General features: G+C 36.4%; 1 protein-coding gene across 1 annotated transcript; it reads left to right on the plus strand.

Moving 5' to 3' along the window:
* The first annotated feature begins 5,899 nt into the window (after positions 1-5,899).
* Positions 5,900-20,303, plus strand: LOC133308623 (sister chromatid cohesion protein PDS5 homolog C-like). The gene is made up of 14 exons (XM_061509262.1): positions 5,900-6,241; positions 8,316-8,519; positions 9,793-9,974; positions 10,221-10,347; positions 10,446-10,619; positions 10,724-10,774; positions 10,879-11,787; positions 11,914-12,021; positions 12,457-12,530; positions 13,120-13,171; positions 13,629-13,715; positions 13,791-13,834; positions 19,103-19,174; positions 19,249-20,303. Exons 1-14 carry the CDS (start codon positions 6,146-6,148, stop codon positions 19,787-19,789), a joined length of 2,721 nt encoding a protein of 906 aa, XP_061365246.1. The 5' UTR covers positions 5,900-6,145; the 3' UTR covers positions 19,790-20,303.
* Positions 20,304-21,547: the final 1,244 nt, after the last annotated feature.

Raw genomic sequence — 21,547 nt, forward strand, 5'->3', positions numbered from 1 at the left:
ACCAAAAGGGTTTATAACAAATGAGTAGGAACACACGGTATGCAAGTTGTGAAAGTTTATTTCATAGACTTAAGCAAGCATCCAGGTCTTGAAACATCAGTTTTGATCAGGTTATCAAAATTTTGATTTTGAGAGAACCTTGATGAATGATGTGTATTTGTATGTAAAGGATACAACGGAAGACAGCAGCTTTTCTGGTACTTTATGTAGATGATATGCTCCTTATTAGAAACAATGTGGAGGTAATACCAAGCATAAAGAGTTGGCTAAGTTAGTGTTTTGGTATGGAAGTACTGAGGAAGCCAATTATATTCTTGGTATAAAACTCTTATGAGGCCGGAAGAATAAGTTGTTGGCATCACCTCAGGCTACTTACATTGACAAAACCCAAAATTCAACATGAGAATTCTAAGAGAAGAATTATAATTCTCAAATGTGAAATTCATCTTCCTAAGGAGTGACCAAAGACTTCTAAGAAGGAAGAATGCATGAGCAAAATATCTTATGCTTTGGCAAAGGTAGACTCACGCATATCATGTTGGGCGTTAAACCAGACATCTGTCACGTAGTGGGAGTAGTGAGATAGTACCATTTTGAACCTAGAGGAATACTAGATTATTGTTAAGCACGTACTCAAGTATCTTTGGAGAACGAGAGATTATATGCTGGTATATTCTAGTGGGAGTCTTGAAAAGCTGAGTTTTCAAAAAATTCAGTTATTTCAAGTGGATATTGACTCAAGAAAATCAACCTCGAGCTATGAGTTTTTCACTAAACTCAGATAGCATTAGAGGTGGATCTTACAGACCCAGTTACTAAGAGTTTGCCTGAACTTGTGTTCGAGATGCATGTTACTTCTTTGGGTCTTAGGAGGATCCCAGACTTGCATTAAACAAGTGGGAGTTATTGGTTTCATTGTGCTCTTGGAGTAAGACGATGAAACAATAAAATAATTTTCTGAATTTCATAAATAAGGTTTTATTTATTTATTTTGCGCACTATTTACAAACATAAAGGTCCGGATCAAATTGTGGAGTATATGATCATATGGATATGTTCATGGAGGACATGATCATAGGTTCTCACAATTAATGAATGGAGTCACAGCCGTTAAATAAAGTTGAGCACTTTATTCAGGTTGCAATATTTTATGAAATGATTTTGTCCGAATCATTGTAAAATATTGGTGTGAATTAACATTCACATTGAAAGGATCAAGGAGAGATTTGATTAAGGTTGTTTTTCTGTCATAAGGTATCAAATCTCCAGTTAACTATAGTTATGTGATTGCTCTTAATCCTGAGTTTATTATAAATAGGTAATCAAATAGTTTTCATTCTTTGATTTACCAACGGGTGAGGTTCGATCTATTGACGACCAATAACTCGGTATTTTGGGAGTGAGATTATTTGATTATCGGTATTTATGAGATAAACAACATGGAATTTGTAGGATATGTCCCCTTGATATGTTTCGGTACTTGGATATTAAAGACACTGGCCAGTGCATGGAATCCATCAGAGAAACTATCATGTCAAGGGAATAAATAATTGATTGAGTTACAGAAAACTTGTCAATCAATTATAGACATTCTACAAAGGGGCGATGCAGATTAATGTTATAAGTGTTGTTAATCTTGGAGTTCAAGTTTGGGCTTTTAGTGGAGTAGCACCGAATTAAATAATCATTCGTTGATTATCAGGAGCCTTGATTAATAACATATGGTAGATCCCCAAGCTAGCTTGAGACAAGGGATGGGGTATTTTTCGGATAGATGATGACTTATGGGTTACATGATCTTGGGTTTTACGACTCAAGTTTGGATCCAAAAGAGCAAGTGGGAGATTGTTGGGTTTGCTCTTTTACTAAAGCCCAAATGGGTTATTAGTATGAGAAGAGCCCAAGGAACCTAGAGCCCAATGAGCTAGGGTTTCTTGGAACCCATATAAATAGTACCTCTTAAGTCATCAGCCTCAAAGGTCTTTTTTGTGAGAAAGAGGCAAGCTCAGAATCTAATCAGTGCCCACACACTTCCCCTTCCTCCTCGAGAGATAGTTTGGAAGATCTGCCACAGTCCAGCTTCAAGGAGGTTGTTCGTGCTGCGGCGCTGAGGTGAGCTGTTCGTGAAGAGGAATCCTACAAGGGAAGATTCTACACGAGACCTGCGCACCGAGAGGTAATTGTGAAACAAGGATGATTCGATAAGCATACCAATGTACTAGGTCTTAAACCGCTTCCGCATAAATCTAAGATTTCCTACAGATAGTATAAATATGAGTGATCAAATGTCATTTGTAGTTTAATTTCGTTTGTTTTTTGGGCTTTTTGCCCTACTTATTTACGAAAAAAATAAAATAAAAATTCTCATACCTTGAACAAGCATTAGAAAGAGAAGCATCGAAGGTGGTGGTGAGGATGTCGTGAAGCAATGTTTCTGTTCAAAAAGAGAAAGAAGAGAGAGAAAGAGCATAGCAATGTGAAAGATAAATTATTTTTGTCTGAAAGTTTTCCCACCGAATGGGAATCTGAAAATACTGCCCACTCGGTGGTATTCTCACTTGGTGTTTCCCTCACAAAACAAAATTATGGGAAATATCAAATGATCCTCTCGAACTGTTGCACCATGTTTGGTGAGCACAGTGACCACACTAGATGAATCACTTCCAATAAAATCACATTTCGATAGCCAACGTTCCAAGCTATCTCATGCCCCCTCAATACTCCCCACAACTTTACCGTGAAATAGTTACAAATTCCAAGTCTAGAAGCAAACCACCCTAGCCATTTTCCTTGGGCATCATGCATCACGCCTCCACGAGCAGCTAAACTAGGGTTATTTCTTGAAGCTCCGTCTGTATTTAACTTCATGAATCCAGCACAAGGAAATTGCAAAGCTACATTGATGATCACACTTCTCTTCTCTGCACCTCTGTTGATTTGATTTTTAGCCACTTTACCCATTTCCTTAACAAGATTCCGGATAAGACTCTTTTTGACAACTCCTATGATCCCTCGACCCCCATGATGAACCTCACTCCACCAAGACCAAAGCTTATAATATGTTATGAAGAAATAAGATAACCAATCATATCCAACGACTTCCACATCTTTCAAAACAAAATTGAAACAATCCATTGATTTAATTCACCACAAAAAAAGTTTGCATAACCATTAGTGGGCACAAGTCTAAGTCATAAGGATTTTGCTGCGTCACAATCCCTAACTGCATGGATTATGGTCTCTTTTTCCTTCTTGCAAACTGGGCAAATATAATTCGTGTCACCCTATTGTGTCAGCCTACATTTGGTAAAAAGTATGTTGTGCATTAGTTTCCACGTTAGAATTTTAGTCTTTTGTGGGCCACACCATTTCCACAAAGTGGACCACAAATTGCTTATGATGCTCTCAATAAATGTTTGACCCATAAGAGAGCCATTAATACCCTTAACCGATATGGTATTTGTGTCAACTAACTCCCAAGTTTTTCAATCCAGACCATCTGAGTCTCTAGGAGGGAGGGTACCTCGAATGATACCCATCATATCAGTAGGAAGCTAATGTGCAAAATATTCATAATTCCATTCTCTTTCTAAGGTTAGCATATCAACAACCTTACACTCAACATTAATACTATTATCCCACCTAATGGCTCGGTCTTGCTGGGAGTGTTTTGGAATAACCCACTTATCCTGCCAGAAGCTAATATTTTCCCCATCCCCAAGCTCCAACACAAGTCTACATTCCATCTCCTTCCACACCCCACATAAGTTCTTCTAAAGGGGTGACTCACCACCTCGACGCATAAAAGAACCATGTCTGCTATTTTTGTCCACATACTTCACCTGAAGGATCTGTGCCCGGAGATTGCCAGGCTCAACAAAAAACTTCCAAGCCCTCTTAGCTAAAAAGACATCATTCATAATATAAAGAAGCTTTAAACCCAAACCACCATTATTATTTGGCAAAGTGATGGTGCTCCAGCTGATTAGGTTATGACTTTTCTTGTTAACCTTATCACCCCAAATAAAAATCCTTTGAACTTTCTCAATCTACATGCAAATAGCGTATGGGATCTTGCAACTCTGTATTTGGAAGTAGGGAATGACAGATATAACTGATTGAGCCAGGGTAATGCGCCCAACCTGTGACAAGCATTATTTTTGCCAAGAGTTTAGTTACATTTAACTTTGTCCACGATTATAGCATATACTTTCCCACAAAATTACTTATGACAAAAGTGAAAAAAAAATTGAAATTTATATTTTTATAAGTAAATAAAATAAAACATTTTCAATTACGGCTTCAGATAATAAGAATGGTGTAGGGTAACAATTAATGTCAACAAACTGTATTTGTGTCTGGTCAAACTAAGACACAAATATAAATACATGAACTACTATAGTTTTGTGTCCAAAGTTTTGACACGAACATGAACTACTAATTTTACAGATCGCACAATATGAATAAATTGTAAAACCTAAAAATATCTCGTTGATTATGTAAATTAATACATCATAATATGATTACAAAAAAAATATATATACATCATGAATAACCTCAAAGTAACTTAACACAAATGTCTCATGTAAATAAATTGACACCTAATATAAAACATTTATTGTGTTAGTTTTTGCTAAAAAAATCATGAAATGAATTAAAAAATAGGTAAACTCTATACAAAATTTTCATATCAACCGATCATATTAAAATTTACCTTTAAAAAAAGATAAACTAAGTAAAAAAAAACACAACCATGAGAAAGGCATTTCGCTTCACGCAAAGCGCATGAAAATCTTCGGAAGTTAAAAGGAATCACAAAAGAAAGTACAAGTTAAAATGAAAAGAAACTTTTCTTTTTTAGGAAGGATTATATTAAAGAAGTGAAATACTTTTATCATATCTATATCTATTATAAAGCAAAACTATTTGTTGGCAAGTTTGATGACATGTCAATTTCTCATGCATTCTTCACTTTGTGCGAACATTACAAATAACTTATTTTTTTTTCCACTTTTAGAAAAAATTCAAATTCAAATTATCATTATTTTTTAAAATTTGTTAGTGGCAGACAACTGTATAAATGTCTCACTACTTTCTACATTAAAATTGTTAACCCTATTAATTGTTCCCACTAATTTATAGCAGGGGTAATTGTTAAGCCTATTAATTGTTCTCACTATTTTTTGCATGGGTAATTATTAATCATATTATTTGAGTTAGTACGTTTAATTTTTCAATAAACACTTCATAGTTGAAGTTAAATGTGATAATTCAAAAGACTATTAATTATCTTAATTGCATAAAATGCAGTGATATATTTTTATGATTTGCGTTAATTTTTACGAGAAAGACAAATCAATTTATTTTTCTCCCCGTGCATCGCACGAGTAATACACTAATATAATAGTGTCACAGTCTTTCATTTTGAGATTAATCAAAGACGGTTATAGACAATTTGATCTTTTTACTCCGTGCATCGCACGAGTAATGCACTAGTTACGTGAAAAAACTTATCTTATATTATACACTTGTCAAAATTTGAATCAATATTTTTATTTTTTTTAGCTGTGAACCTAGCTAAAATGCTATCTCATGTAAGCATTGTCCATTAAAAAAATTTCCCCTAAATTAAGGCGGATTCCCAAATTTAAGTCAAATTCACGAACCCGCGGAATTCGAGCCGAGCAGAACTAGATTATCCTTTGAAGTGTCTAAATTAAATTTCAACAGCACAAACTAAGTAGATTTGTTTTTTTTTTTCACTAAAGTACACAAAATTTAACTTAACTCAAATTAAATGTCATTTTTTAGTTACATATAGTTATATACTTCATTTCTTTTGGATATATACACCTATAGCGATGTATTATATTCCTGGACTAGTATTATAGGAGGATAGGATAGCACTTATCAGGAATTTTCGTCTCCTAAATTTTCCGAAAAACTCACTTTTACTTCTCTCTCTATTTCCCCCCTAATTATCGGTTTGTATCGGAGGAAAAGAAAGAAATAAAAAACCCTAATTGTTTTTCATCGGAAAACCACTGTTGGGCCTTAAATCGGCTTCGATTGGAGCGATTATAGAGCTTCAATGGTGTGAGTCTGTGGAAGATCTGGAGGAAGAGACGCTGATACAGCATAACCAATGGCCGATAAAGAGCTAGAAGAGCAACTTCTTGAAGCTGGTAACAAGCTCATAGATCCTCCGTCGTCGGTGGAGGAGCTCCTCTCACTTTTAGATGTAATCACACTCTTTCCTCTCTTCTATCAAATGAGTATTTTAACATTTTGCTCGTGATTTTCGAGTTTCTTCTCGGTGTCATTTATTTTCTTTGATATATTTTGTGGTCGTTAGGATGTTGGTGAATGCCATTGCTGTCTCTGTTGTTGCCATACCTTGATCATTTCTATTAGCTTATCTCCTCGTTTAATGTATATTATATCAATCAGTGGAGTGGAGCCCAGAAATCGTAAAATTGCAGATGAAATTGCTAGGTTGTGATGTCTTCGCAAGGCTTTGGTAGAAAAAGATAAGTAATTGGAATGTTTAATACCTAATTGTTACTACTATCACCTTAATCGGTCTAGCGATAATGGTATAAGTGTTATAGCATTTGTTAAGTTATAATAAAAGTTCTTATACAATATAATCATATATTTTATTTTCTCCGCTGCATGCTTAAATTGAATGGGGTTTTAATTGTTAATTGTATCAGCATCGATCTTCTTGATTGTTTGCTTAGGGATGTCTCAAACATGTTATGAAAGTGGAGAAAACTGAATTTGGTCCTGATACTGACTTCGATCAGTTTTTATCAATTGTCAGAATTAGTGATCATGTACAGAAGAAATGACTTTTAAATAGAAAAAACCCATGATTGCTTTCAGGATTGGGTTGGACTGATAGATAGAAGTATATAATTAGAGGAAGAGGTAAACATTTTATGTAACCTCTTTGGAAAAGGCATGTTGGTATGGGCAATGTTTGTAGAAGAACCATGCACTTCCTTGTCTTTGAAAACTGTGATAGTCATGAGTGATGTAAATGTGATTATTATTCAATTCTGAATCTAGATATTTGGAATGGAGAGCAAAAAAATAAAATAAAATCACTGACCTCCTCAATTGAGGGGAATAGATGCTTTCATTTTGATTTCCAGAAGCAAGCTGTAGAAATTAAGTTTTTAGTCTGATTAATAACTTTGGAACTGCATTGTTTATCCCTAATTTAGAACATTTTATTACTAGGTGGATGTGGTCATTTTGATTGAATTCCATTTTATAAAACAAAACTCGATGCTTGTGGATTATCTATCTTCCAACAGCTGGCCAGTGGTATCTAAGATGCAACTACATTTGTTGGAAATGAACTTTATGCCACATTTTTCTTTTTGTTAAAAGGATACAAAAGTGTAGTATAAGGAATTCTTTAGGAGAAACTAAAACAAGAAAATGTCAATTATCTCTAAAGAGCATTCTAGTCCCCTTATAAATTAGGTCTGTTCTGCAATAAACTTCAATATAAAAATATTTTGATTGTAGAAAATGTATCTAGTTTCTTGGAAAAAATGTGATACAGTCATGTTCATTCCCCAGGTTTAATAAGTGGGAAATTTAATAGCATATTAATATCTTTTGGATTGATGAGTTATAAATTAGACTATTGTTGCAGCACATTTATCGTGTATTGATTCCACTGTTTGACTTTTTGCAAATACAATTTTAGAAAAGGATACTTATTAAATAAAGATTTTATGTTTGCAAAATATGGATTATTATTGGCTATGGTACATCAGGGGGTGTTCATAGAAATCTTTGGGGCTCGTGATACTAGTTTTTCTGATGAATTTTTTTTTGTGAGCAATATATCATTTTTGGAGAAGTTATAAACTTCACGTTTACATAACTGGTTGTATTCTCTATATACTTTAGCTGTCCTCCTTGTTTTGTTGGTGTTGTATATTGCTGTTTCTTGCTAACATATTATAAATTAGCCTCATGCATTACCAAGATGTGTGAAAGACAAGCATTGTTTAACTTCCTTTCTTCACCTAGGCTCCTTTTTTAGCTTCACAGATGATGGAGAATTGTTAAGGTTTGATGTCTCTGAATTTAGGCAACTGTAAGATAGGCCAAGTTCACCATTCTATTATCTAAAAAATTTAAAGTACAGCATGGGTATGAAGTGAGGTGAAGCTGAAAAATTATTCTCTAATAAAAGATTTGCAAGTCTCAGAACATACTCCGAGCTTAATGGTTGATCAAAGTTTTGAACATTTTTTTGTGATCTCGTATTTTTTTTCTTTGCACTGCAGCAAGTTGAGAGTTGCCTATCAAAGGTTGAGCAATCACCTACGAACTCTATGCAAAATGCACTCTCTCCATCATTGAAAGCATTAATTTCGGAAAAACTTTTAAGGCATTCAGATGCTGATGTCAAAGTTGCAGTTGCCTCTTGCATCAGTGAAATAACAAGAATCACTGCACCTGATGCTCCTTATGATGATGATCAAATGAAGGTATGCACAATTTTTATCTACTACAATTTCAATGGACCTGACTATTATCATGCTCTTTACAAAAGACTTCAATTCTATGAAGCACGGACACTAACACGGACATACCAAAATCCATAGTTGTTAGAATCGCACAATTCGATACTATTTGCCATGTTAGTGATTTGTATCATGTGATTAATCAAAGATGGCTCTGAATTGTGCGATACATGCATGATTCTTTCATCAATTCTCATAAAAGAAATTATTAAGTCAAATAAGCTTAAGTTCTTAAATAAAAAAGAACTACAGGAATGCTATTGAATGCACCCTATTTGATTATTCCATTGAAACTAGGGCGTCACAGAGAGTTATTCACTCACTCACTCGCTCTAGGCATTTTATTTGGCTATTCCATTGCCTTGTTTTCTTTCTTCTGAAACAGAGGTTTGCCACAATCAGTCACTCACTCTATGTGCACCTTATTTGGCTATGTCATTGCTTTGATTTTGTTCTTTTGAAGCATAAGTTTCATGCAATCATTTTTTGTAACTTAATTATGACATGATTCATGATTTTGTTTTTTGAGACTCATGGCTAAGTTGTTTTGTTAATTCCTAGTTCCTAGTTTAAAATTAGTACATTGAGCATTATTCATCATTTATATGATATATTTCAAGCTATTTTTCATTGTCTCTTTGAATCTTATGATTTGATATGATTTACAATTCAAAAATTAGCTTGGTGATTCATGATTTGAATTTTGATTTGACAACCTTATCAAATTCTATAAATTGTAGGACATAGATACAACATATATATGCGTGTTTGTGTTGGCAAACCTTAGTGCACAAGGCTCCCCTACTTTGCGAGGGTAAGGGTGAGGGTTGATTGCAGTAGCTTTACCCTTATATTTTTTCAAAGAGGTTGTTTCCTATATATAAAGAAAAATATTCATTATATGTGCCAATAGTTGCTATTTTTTAAGACCCTCCCAAAAAATGGAGCATCAGTTCTATTATTTTACCAAAAATTTCCCAAATGAAATTTTCATAGTAGAACTAGCCATGCACAAGTACCCCCGCCCCCCGCCCCCAAATTTTTTTTAAGGGGTTGCGTTTGAGCCAAAAAAATGATTTTAAGTTGGACTCGTACTGATGCATGTCGGGCGCATGTCATCAGTATGTCACACAATTATTTATGTTGTACACATGTCTGATACGCGAACATGGCACCAAAATGGTGTGTTTGTGCTTTATATCATCAGTTGAATTTACTGGTGACATTTTTCGTGCAGGAGATCTTTCAATTAACTGTATCTTCGTTTGAAAATCTACATGATAAGTCCAGCCGATCATATGCTAAGAGGACCTCAATTCTTGAAACTGTTGCAAAAGTCAGATCGTGCGTGGTAATGCTGGACCTTGAATGTGATGCTCTGATTTTGGAGATGTTTCAGCATTTCTTGAAAGCAATAAGGTAATAGGCTTCAGATACTTTGTCATTTATGTTTCTACTTCAAACATGATCTGATCTTTTCACAGCACAGTCTGTGTGAACTATCTTATTATGTTTTTTCGGCTTAATACCTTGTAAACATGTAGTAACTTATGTGATTACTTTCTTCCATATTTTCAGTATATATATACAAAAGCATTTCTTTAGACAGTTGCTGACAATTATTGTGAGGACGTGGTTCTAACCAGCTTCATTGGAAACTTTCAGGGAACATCATCCAGAGAATGTTTTTTCATCCATGGAAACAATTATGACCCTTGTTCTAGAGGAAAGTGAAGATATATCCCTGGACTTACTTTCTCCACTCCTGGCCAGTGTTAAGAAAGACAATAAGGTTGGAGTTTGACAGTTTTGATTTCATTCTTCTAAATAGATTGTGGTTTTGAACTTGAACCTTGTTTCAGTGTTCATATTTTTATCACTGTGATACAGGAAGTTTTTCCAATTGCTCAGAAATTGGGGGAGAGGGTTCTTGAAAGTTGTGCAACCAAGCTTAAACCCTACTTAGTGCTAGCAGTGAAAACCTTGGGTATATCTGTGGATGATTATAGTAACGTACTTGCTTCAATATGCCAAGATACATCTGATAGCTTGGAGAAAAATGATGTATGTGTTACTAGTGAGCATTTGATAAGTTTTACTTTCGTCTTTTGTCAGTTAATATTTGAAATATTTCATGATCTTCTTTTGGTCATCTTGATCTTCTTCAGGAAGATAAGAGCGAATCAGCAAAACAGTCACTGGAGGAGTCATCAACGCAAGTATGTTCCCCTCTCTTGTGCATTTGTTTTTATTCGTCTGTTCTGGTTCTGAATTTTATCTTTCACAATTGAACACTGGAATATGTTAATTCTGGTTTGATCAGGGGATTAAAGAGGATGCAAGGGAAGCGGAACCTTCTCACCAAGATAATCATGTTGGGGATAGATCTCCCAAATCGGTCATGAGCAATGGTGTTGCATGTGTTGGAGAAGAAAATGCTTTAGCAGATTCCAAGCCCATTAAAAAACAAGAAGATGCTGATTATTCTGATCACTCCAAAGGTATGAATATATCTGATCATGAGGAGCTCAAAGATTTGGAAGCTGGAAAAGTTGACAATAGTGAACAAAAGCCAAAACAAGGCCGCAAGAGGCGAGGAAGGAAATCACACTCTTCAATGGCAGAACCTTCTTTGGTTCAAATTGTTACTAATGAGAAGGAAGCTCACAAAGTGCTTGATTCTGAAAGTAACATCAAGGAAGTTCCCAGTTCCCCTCTCGAGGACCATTCTGTTGGAGCAGCAGGACCTTCAGAGAATGACAAAGAGAATGATGATAAGATTTCATCACCAAAAGCACGAGATGTTGAATCCGATGCTGTTGTTTCTCCTTCACCGACTGAGAGCCTCCACAACTTAAATCATTCCAAGAAACTTGGACGAGCAAAAACAAAAGATGGTCCTGCAAAAGAAGGGGCTGGAGAGGATGTTTCAAAGAAGGAGTCTGAAGGAACAAGTGATTCAGAAGCCAAACTTGCCAGGCGGTCAGTGAAAAAGACACTTGGTCAGAACTCTGATGTGAAAAAAACTACTGTGGAAGATTCAGTCAAAAAAGGAAATGGGGATGCAAGTGACAAAGATGCTAAAAAGCACTCGGTCAAGAAATTAGATGAAAATGACAGGGTTGGTGGTGGGTCCTCTTTAAGGCTGCCAGAGGACAAGAAAAAGTCAGGGCGGGGGAAAGGTAACTCTGAAACAAGTGTAGCAAAAACTTCTGGTATTGATGTAAATAAGGTACTTTTGTGCTTTCTATGGTGCCTGTTTCTTTGCTGTTTTTTTGTTAATATTATAACATGGTTTTGTTTTGCTTTATTCTTTTCTAACAGTAAATGATTAATGGAATCTTTGTTAATTATTTAGGAAATACTGTCTTCTCTAAGATCTGGTACAAAATCAACTCAAGATGAAAATTCAGAGGAAACTCCCAAGACCAATGCCAAGAGGAAACGCACTCCAGGAAAAGAAAATGTATCTACCCTGTTTGAGTCTAAATTTTTATATTATAAAATGAAAATTTCATGATGTATTCATTAGAGCACTTTTCTTTGGGGAAATTTTTTTTTGGTAGCTTTTTGGTTTGTAATGGACCAAATCTGTTGGATTTCTTTTTAAATGCACAACTGATTTGGTGGAATATTACAAATCTATGTTCTATTTCCTGCTGTTACTGTGCAATATTGTCTTTCTTCTAGGTTCTGCCCCCTTTATTATTGGGCAGGAAATAGCAAGTGATTATTCAAGTCTTTAGTGGGTTGATTTTTTTCTTATGTTACATGTTAATGTTCTGTATTATATTGTTTAATAATAGTTTCAAATCACATGGAGTTCTGGCTATGTTTTGCTAATTACTGAATTTTCATTTTATTCTCACCTTGATTGCTAACTATGTGGCTATTGTATCAGGAGTCTGACACCAAGGAATATGGTCAAAACCTTGTTGGTTTACGGGTTAAAGTTTGGTGGCCTAAGGATCGTGAGTAAGTACTTAGCATTTCTTCATTTTTGACATGCTGTCACTGGAAATTTTTGTTAACAAGGGGCAGGGAATTCTATATGATGTTTCACGTTTACTTGTCAATATTAATCTCTATTTTTTGCCACATGTTTGCAAGAGCTGTTTGGTATATATGGATCACCTGTTTTTAGGCCTGTTAATCTGGAATTTGATTTCATTATATTTGCAACGTGTGGATTACAGTTGTTATAAACCTTTTTGGTGAAGTTATCATGGTCTTGATGGTTTGAGCACAAGATTTTCCTTCCTGGCTTATTTCGTGTTTTTTCTTAATTTATTTCAACAGTGTGTATGTTGAACTATCCTTATCACAGTTACACCGGATTACTTTTCATAAACTGCAACAGTTGCCCTCTGTAAAATTCCAGAGAAAGCTTTGATGTGAAATAGTGTGAGAGTATATATTTTGAATTAAACCAGGGTGTATCCTCTTTTGTGGGTTTGGGTTCACCCATGCATATTCTATTTATGCTCTTAGTTTGCCTTTTTATTTTGGTGGAATAAAAATATATATTATCTGTTTGCGTTGACACTTACATAATCTTTTACAGGTTTTACAAAGGTTTCGTTGATTCTTTTGATTCTTCCAAAAAGAAGCACAAGGTGATTCTGCAGTTTAAGTCATATCTCTACCCTCTCCCTCCCATCCCTGGAAAAAACTTGTGTTCTTTGTTCTGTTGTACTGCTTTGCCCCTTTAAATAGTAATTGTTGCATCTTTAACTATTTATCACAAAATCAAGATGGCTTAATCCCTTACTTGAAGGTATAGTTTTAAATGGCCAAAAAAGTAAATTACTAGTACTACTATTATGTGCCTGTTTGTTTAAGCTTTTTTAATTAAAAAACAAACCTAAAATTGGGAAAGTTTTTTGGAAAAAAAGAGAGCAAAGTCCCAAACAAATGGAAAAATCAATTTTAGTGCTTTATTCATGAGCTAGAAAAAGTAGCTTATAAAGAAAGTTCTAAACAAGATATATCTTAAAAGTATTTTTTTTTTCCCAAAGCTTTTCCAAATACTCCTTCTATTTATTTTCTTCCAACAGTTGTTTTCTATTGTAGGTCTCGTATGATGATGGTGATGAAGAAATATTAAATCTTGGGAAGGAAAAATGGAAGGTCATTGAATCTGACTCGGATACAGATGGGGTAGGTCTCTGCCTTGTTTTTTTTACATTAAAATTTCTCTACATCTAAATTAATGGCAATTATTTCTGTGGACAGGAAGAAGGAAATGATCGTGCAAGTCTTGATGCTTCGACTGATATGTATGTGCTGCATATTGTTGATATGATTTGTTATAGATACATCTTTTGGTTAAATTTTAGAAAATTATCCTATATTATTTTGCATGTGTTTGTCTGGTGTATATATAGTTATATATATTGTGCTATGTTGCCCACTTGTGTAAAGTATATCTGCATGTGTTCTTGACCTGGTTGGTGTGTCGTCGCTGTTGTTTCTGCTTGTTACTGATTTGTTGGATGCATTGTATGAATGAATGATACCATGTCCCCATAATCTCAACATACTTTATTTGCAAATGTGTATTTTCTGAATGATGATTTGTCTGTGCCTCAAGTTGAATTTGAAAATAAATTTTTTGATATGATTTTTCTTATGGCTTAGTTCTGAGCGATTTTTTTTTCTTCTGTTTCTGGCTAATCCAGGATAGTTGTTGCCATACTGTATATTTTGATGTCATAGCCATTCCAATTGTCTATCAATGCCTTAATTATTAAAGCTATCGCAAAACCAGAGTATGTAGTTGTCGTTTGTATTAGTTAAATGTAAAAGAATACGTTGTGTATTGATCTGTGTCAAGGAGTTACAATATATAGAGACCCTAATGGGCTTAAGTGTAAGGCCCAAACCTAATCCAAACCTAATCCTAATACAGTCAGAATACAGTCAGACTATTTACGGATAAGACAGAATCCAATCATATCTAATCAAATCTAATCATATCATATCTAATATTCTAACACTCCCCCTCAAGCTGGTGCGTATATATTATGAGCACCAAGCTTGTTACAAATGTATTCAACCCGAGGACCTCTAAGAGCTTTAGTGAAAACATCTGCTAGTTGATTAGACGAGTTGACAAAAGCTGTCTTGATTTCTCCTGACTGAATCTTTTCCCGAATGAAGTGACAATCAATCTCTATATGTTTGGTCCTCTCATGAAAAACAGGATTAGAGGATATATGTAGCGCAGCTTGATTATCACAGATGAGTGTCATGAGTTGTTTCTGTTCACAAAGATGAAGCTCCTGAATCAACTGCTTTAACCAGATCAACTCACAGGTAGTATTTGCCATTGCACGATACTCAGCTTCTGCACTAGATCGGGAAACAATAGGTTGTTTCTTGCTTTTCCATGAGATTAAGTTTCCTCCGAAGAAGACACAATAACCAGAAGTAGAGCGTCTGTCCGAGGGTGATCCTGCCCAATCGGCATCTGAGTAACCACAAATTTCTGTATTTCCCTGATCCGAATACAACAAACCTTTTCCTGGTGCTCCTTTGATGTATCGGAGGATCCTCACAGCAGCATCCCAATGTGAATCACAAGGGGAATCAAGGAACTGACTGGCCGTACTGACAGCGAAAGAAATATCTGGCCTAGTCACAGTAAGATAATTGAGCTTCCCAATTAGCCTCCGATAACGTCCAGGATCAGATAACGACTCCCCCTGTCCGGGTAATAACTTGACATTAGGATCCATAGGTGTATCAACTGGTTTACTCCCCAACATACCAGTTTCTTCTAGGATATCCAAAGCATATTTCCTTTGACAGATAGAAATGCCCTGTCTTGATTGCGCCACCTCAATTCCCAAGAAGTAACGCAACTTCCCAAGGTCCTTTGTTTGAAATGTACTAAACAAATGCTGTTTTAACTGACGAATTCCGTCTTGATCACTTCCGGTGAGAATGATGTCGTCAACATAGACTAACAAATAGATACACTTATCAGGAGATGTAATCCTATAAAACACAGAATGGTCAACTTTACTGCGGATTAAGCCAAACGCCTGAACAGCAGAACTGAAACGACTGAACCATGCTCGAGGAGACTGCTTGAGACCATATAAGGATTTCCGAAGACGACACACCTTTCCAGACTCCCCCTGAGCAACAAAACCAGGTGGTTGCTCCATGTAAACTTCTTCTTGTAAATCACCATGAAGAAAGGCATTTTTGATGTCAAGTTGAAGGAGTGGCCAGTGACGAACAGCAGCAAGGGCAAGAAAGAGGCGGACTGACGCCATCTTAGCGACCGGAGAAAATGTATCGCTATAATCAAGGCCAAAGATTTGAGTAAAACCCTTGGCAACTAAACGTGCCTTGAGACGATCAATATGGCCATCAGGTCCAACTTTCACAGTAAAAATCCAGCGACAACCAACTATAGACTTCTCTGGAGGAGCAGAAACAAGGTCCCAAGTGCCATTGGAATGAAGTGCAGTCATCTCATCAAGCATTGCTTGGCGCCACCCTGGATGGGAAAGTGCTTCACCTGTGGTCTTAGGAATAGAAATAGAAGAAAGACTAGAAACAAAGGTGAAATGAGGTGAAGAAAGACGGTCATAACTCAAAAAGGTATAAAGAGGATAAGGGTTACGAGTAGTACGTGTACCTTTTCTTTGAGCAATGGGAAGAGTCTCTGATGAAGGATCCGGAGGGGAAGAAGCAACAGCAGTGGGCGATGAGTCAGCAAGAGTCGAGTCGACAGGAGGCACAGTTTTGCGACGCTGATAGGTGAGAAGTGGACGGTCCTCAGGTATAGAAGCAATAGGTTGCTCATCTGGAATAGAAGCACCTGCAGCTGGCAAAGACAAGTCAAGAAAAGGGACAGGAAGTACATGATCAACCTGTGACATCTGAGATGGGATAGAATTAAAGGGTTGTTGATCAAGAAAAGTGACATCAGCGGAAACTAAGTAACGCTTAAGGTCGGGAGAATAACAACAATAACCCTTTTGAAGACGAGAATAACCAAGAAAGATACACTGAAAGGCTTTGGATGTTAACTTATCCTTACCAGGAGTGAGATCATGAACAAAACAAGTACAACCAAAGACATGTGGAGTTAGAGGATAAAGAGGAACATCTGGAAGCAATAGATTATGAGGAATGTCATTGTGGAGCACAGATGAAGGCATGCGATTGATGAGAAAACAAGAGATGAGTACAGCATCTGCCCAGAAGTGAAGAGGAACCTGCATATGAATAAGAAGGGTACGGGCAGTTTCAATGAGATGTCTGTTTTTACGTTCAGCCACCCCATTTTGTTGTGGAGTGTGAGGACAAGTAGTGTGATGTAAAGTACCTTGTGTGGCCAATAAATTAGAAAAATCAATAGAAACATATTCCTTAGCATTATCACTACGTAGAATACGAATAGAAAAACCGAATTGAGTATGGATCTCAGTAGAAAACTTTTTATAAATGGAAAATAACTCAGAACGATTTTTCATTAAATAGGTCCAAGTGCAACGGGAAAAATCATCAATAAAGGTAACGAAATACCGAAAACCTAAGACAGACAAGGTACGACTTGGACCCCAGATATCTGAATGAACAAGAGAGAAAGGGGCATCAGCTCGTTTATTGACTCGACTGGAAAAAGAGGAGCGTGTATGCTTCCCTTGTTGACATGACACACAATCTAAAGACTGAAGACCGGACAAAAGAGGAACCATTTTCTGCAACTTTGAAAGACTTGGATGACCAAGGCGACTGTGGATAAGTTGTGGAGATTCTGTGAGAGAGCATGCTACTGAAGGACGAGGCACATCCAGATAATAAAGCCCCCGTGACTCACGACCCACTCCAATCATTTTCCCCGTACCCGGATCCTGCACAGAAACAGAATGGTTAGAGAAAGTAATGGTGCAAGTGAGGGAGTGGATCAACTTACTAATAGAAATTAAGTTATAAGGGATGCCAGGAATGTAATAGACAGATGTCAGGGCCAAGGTAGAGGTCGGACGAGCTTGTCCAATCCCACAAACTGGGGCTTTGGTTCCATCCGCAAGGGTAAAAGACGGTAAATGATCAGAATAAGTAAGAGATGTAAAGAGTTCCTTATTACCACAGAGATGATCGGTAGCACCGGAGTCAAATATCCAAGTGCCAAGTGATGTAGAATGAGAAACACAAGCAACGAGATTACCAGTATAAGGCTGAGACTGAGGAGAAGCCTTCCTGAGAGGGGTTTGGAGTGCAGCACAGTCCGAACCTGAACCAAATGATGCTTTGTCTGACTGAGCTATATTTGCAACAATAGAAGGAGAGTTAACCTCCGAGAGATCAGGAGATGCTGCTGCCATTTAAAGATAAAATATAAAAGCCGTAAACGAAGGCAAACGATATCCAATCAAGAAGAACCACGCGTCTAAGGTCAGACCCACAGAGAAACAATCACAGATCCAGAAAGGGGAGGAGAAGGCGAGCTTCTCTGTCCAAGACCGGCCGGAAAAAGCCGCCGGAATAGTGCTCACGCGCCGGCAGAAGGTGGCGCGTGAAGCCCACGCGCAGTGAAGACAGGTGGCGCGTGACGGCGCGTGGGAGATGCGTTGCTGACCGGACCACCACAGACCTGGTCGCCGGGAAGAAAAGGTCCTGATCGCGTGAAGTTTGGTCGGAAAAGTCGCCGGAAAAAGTCTCTGGTTGCCTGAACAGTGATTCTGACGGCGGGCGGTGGTTCCGGTGGCCGTCGGAGGTGCTGACGCGTTTGGAAAAATCACTCAGAGGCTGTTTACAGCCCTAGAAGGCTTGCCGGAAGGACGCACGGCAAGGAAGAGGACTCCTAAGCAGTGGGCTTAGGTTTTTAAAGCAAAAAAAACAAGGTTTCTGAGAGGAAGCGAGGGTTCCTAGAACGAAAGAGCTCTGATACCAAGTTAAATGTAAAAGAATACGTTGTGTATTGATCTGTGTCAAGGAGTTACAATATATAGAGACCCTAATGGGCTTAAGTGTAAGGCCCAAACCTAATCCAAACCTAATCCTAATACAGTCAGACTATTTACGGATAAGACAGAATCCAATCATATCTAATCAAATCTAATCATATCATATCTAATATTTTAACAGTATTTTTAGGTAAATTTGGTGATAAATTGTATTGAGTGCTAAAATATATTAAAAAAAAGTCAAGAAACTGTTAATATCTTTTGATAAGAAGAAAACATTTTTGACAATCTGATCTACTCATCTTGTAGTTTTTTGGTTAACTGGTATCTGGATGGAAAGTGCCACATTGTAGGGCATGACCATCTGAATTCTTTGTAAAGCAATTGAGATATGTGCTGTGTTGGAAAATGGTAATAATTTTTTTTTTATCAAGTGAAAAGAATGTGTTAGTATATTGTTTCATGTTCCCCTCTGCCATCAAGTATTCAATTGGATGTCTCTATTTATTTCTGTATATTGTGATTCTCTTTGGTGCTGTGGGAAACATGGTGTGCTTTCTAGCTGTTTCCTTATTTGGCCTTATTTACATTGTACTGTTCTATGTTCCTATTCAGGCACCCAAAGAAGAAAGGGAAAACTGCTGGTGAATCAACTAAGAAAGGAAAGACGGATGCTTCTTCCAGAAGGTTTGTGAATATCAAGAAATAAATTTCTGTGCCACCCTTTGTTTGATATCTAATTTTTTTTACTTAATTTCTAGTGGTGGAGCAGCAGCGTCCTGTAGATCAAAGGGCTCGTCCATGAAGTCTAGCCATAAGTCCAAAGATGGCAGCAAATCCAAAGATTCCAAGACTATTAACAAATCCGAGGATGAAGTTAGTGGAAAATCTAAGGACAGCACTCCCAAAAGTGGTAGCAGTAAATCTATTGCTGCAGCACAAAAAGTGTCTAGCAAATCAAAGAACACTAATAGTTCCAAGACAAGCAAATCAAAGAATGAAGATATTAGCACGTCAAAACTTTCTGCCAAGTCTAAGCAAGAAACCCCCAAGAGCGGAAAATCCATGCAAGAAACCCCTAAGACTGCTGCTTCCAAGGGAAAACCCCCCAAAAGTGGTGGAAAGTCCAATGTCAATGGTACTGGCAAGGTGAAATCCGGTATATTGAAGAGAGAAGATTCAGAGAATGAGAACTCAGATGTTTCAGCAAGAAAGGTAGAAGATACAAAGGGCAAGAAGGCAAGTTCATCGAAGGGACAAGGAAGCGAGACCAAGAGTGGAAAGAAGCGTAGGAGAAGCTAAGTGGATATTATTCTTGCTGTTTATACCTTAACTGCGTGCTTGTCTTCTGCTTATCATAGTACTCTTCCTTACAGCATTTAAATATTTCTTTCGCCGGCCTGAGTCCTCAAGTGAATCTCAAAGCCGTGTAGGTATCTGTTCATTTGTGGTAATTATCTCGTTGTTGCTAGCATTGATATCCTTAGTTAAGTTAGTTTAGTTGTAGTATGGGTTAGGATACTTAGTTCTTGTTCTTCATATTTTGGATGGATGTTTTTTTTTGAATGCAACAGCTGAGAACATTTGGTTAGCAGCCTTCATTGGAAGATTGCTTTGGCACTCCCCGATTCTGACAGGTTTATCAGAGTTTGTACATTGATAAGTTAAGCCGTGTTTATTGTTGAGATAATACTTACAGCATAATTGATGTGGTTGAGCTATTAAAGTTAAGGCACTAACTTGAGAATAACCTAATATTTGTTCGGTTTATTTAGTTTGCATGCTTGAGTGTTCAACGTTAGCGGGTAAATGAAAATCAGCGACATAGAGAAGCTTTAGTTTTCTGGGTTCAGTTTTGCAACATCTACTACTTGCATCAGGTAAGAACATGGTTTGTAGCTAGCCGAACTGGAAATATTTTAATGTACTCAGCATAAGAGTTTGAATATCCCATCCTTAAAGTGAGGATTCTCTATGCTCAACAACTGGTATGAGGGCTCAGTGAGGCCTAGTACCCCTCGAAATAAAAGTACGCAAAATTTAAGAGGTGCCTGACCTTTTAGAGGTTTCATATTTGTTTGTTCGGTTTTGTTTTTCCTCGTCACAATTTATGGAGTTAGGGTGTTTTATTTTTTAAAAATATACTTTAGCTATAAATAAGTGTTTCGATATCAGCTTTTCAAAAAATAACGTTTAAAAAAATAATCAAAATCATGTTTTTTTTAGCAATTATTTTTTGGGTTCTAAAAGAAACAAGACAAAAACTGATTTTTTTTTTTCTTCAAAAATAAAATTTGTCCTGACTTTTATCAATTCCTAGCTGCAACTGTTGCGAGACGTCATTATTAAAATTTACTTCCATGATTTGTTTTCATATAATTTCTTTTATAGTAATTGTATACATAAAAAGCGCTTTTTAATTTTAACATTTAAATAATTTTTTTAGTTAAATGTATTTATCATTAGTTAAATGTATATATCATGTATTACATTTAAATGCAAAATAGCTTTAATTTTTATGAAAAATCCTTTAAAAGTAATAAGGCATAAAAAGTTTACTCATTCAAATGAGAAACTAAATAACAGGCCGCAACTCTTACGAAATAAAGTTATTTTTTATTTAGCAAAAAAAGAAAATACAAAATATTTTAAAAAAATTATGTTACATAAGAGACTTCAAAATTTTCTAAACACCATATGTTTTTTTTTCCCTAAACCTAAAAGGATATCGTTTTAAAAAGTTTTAAGAATGCTAGAGATAACATTGTCCCATGATTTTCCCTTAGTAAGTGACTAAATATGATTTTAGAAGAAGGAACATCAACCAAATGGTGGTATAGATGGTGTAGGAGAGTTGAGTAGGTGGTGAAAAAATCTCGGTTCGATTCCCAACAATATCACCTTTAGGAGGAGCATAAAATCTTACTTCTTGACTCGTCTCGCATCCGAAATTAGTCTCGTAAAATCAGTTGCCTGAAATTAAATATTTTGTGATGCAAGTCATTGCAGCTTCAGTTTTAAAATTTAACGATGGTTTAAATCTTTCACAAACTCCACACG

Source organism: Gastrolobium bilobum, unplaced genomic scaffold (genome assembly GCF_033153095.1).
Source record: "Gastrolobium bilobum isolate Gb01-03AN ecotype WA unplaced genomic scaffold, APGP_CSIRO_Gbil_v1 utg814, whole genome shotgun sequence".
Classification (NCBI taxonomy): Eukaryota; Viridiplantae; Streptophyta; class Magnoliopsida; order Fabales; family Fabaceae; genus Gastrolobium; species Gastrolobium bilobum.

Excerpts from the sequence above, each read along its gene's own strand:
- LOC133308623 (XM_061509262.1), top strand. The coding sequence starts at position 6,146 with ATGGCCGATAAAGAGCTAGAAGAGCAACTTCTTGAAGCTGGTAACAAG. Across the intron at positions 10,348-10,445 it reads GTGTTAAGAAAGACAATAAG|GAAGTTTTTCCAATTGCTCA; the intron begins GTTGGAGTTTGA and ends ACTGTGATACAG. Across the intron at positions 10,775-10,878 it reads TGGAGGAGTCATCAACGCAA|GGGATTAAAGAGGATGCAAG; the intron begins GTATGTTCCCCT and ends TGGTTTGATCAG.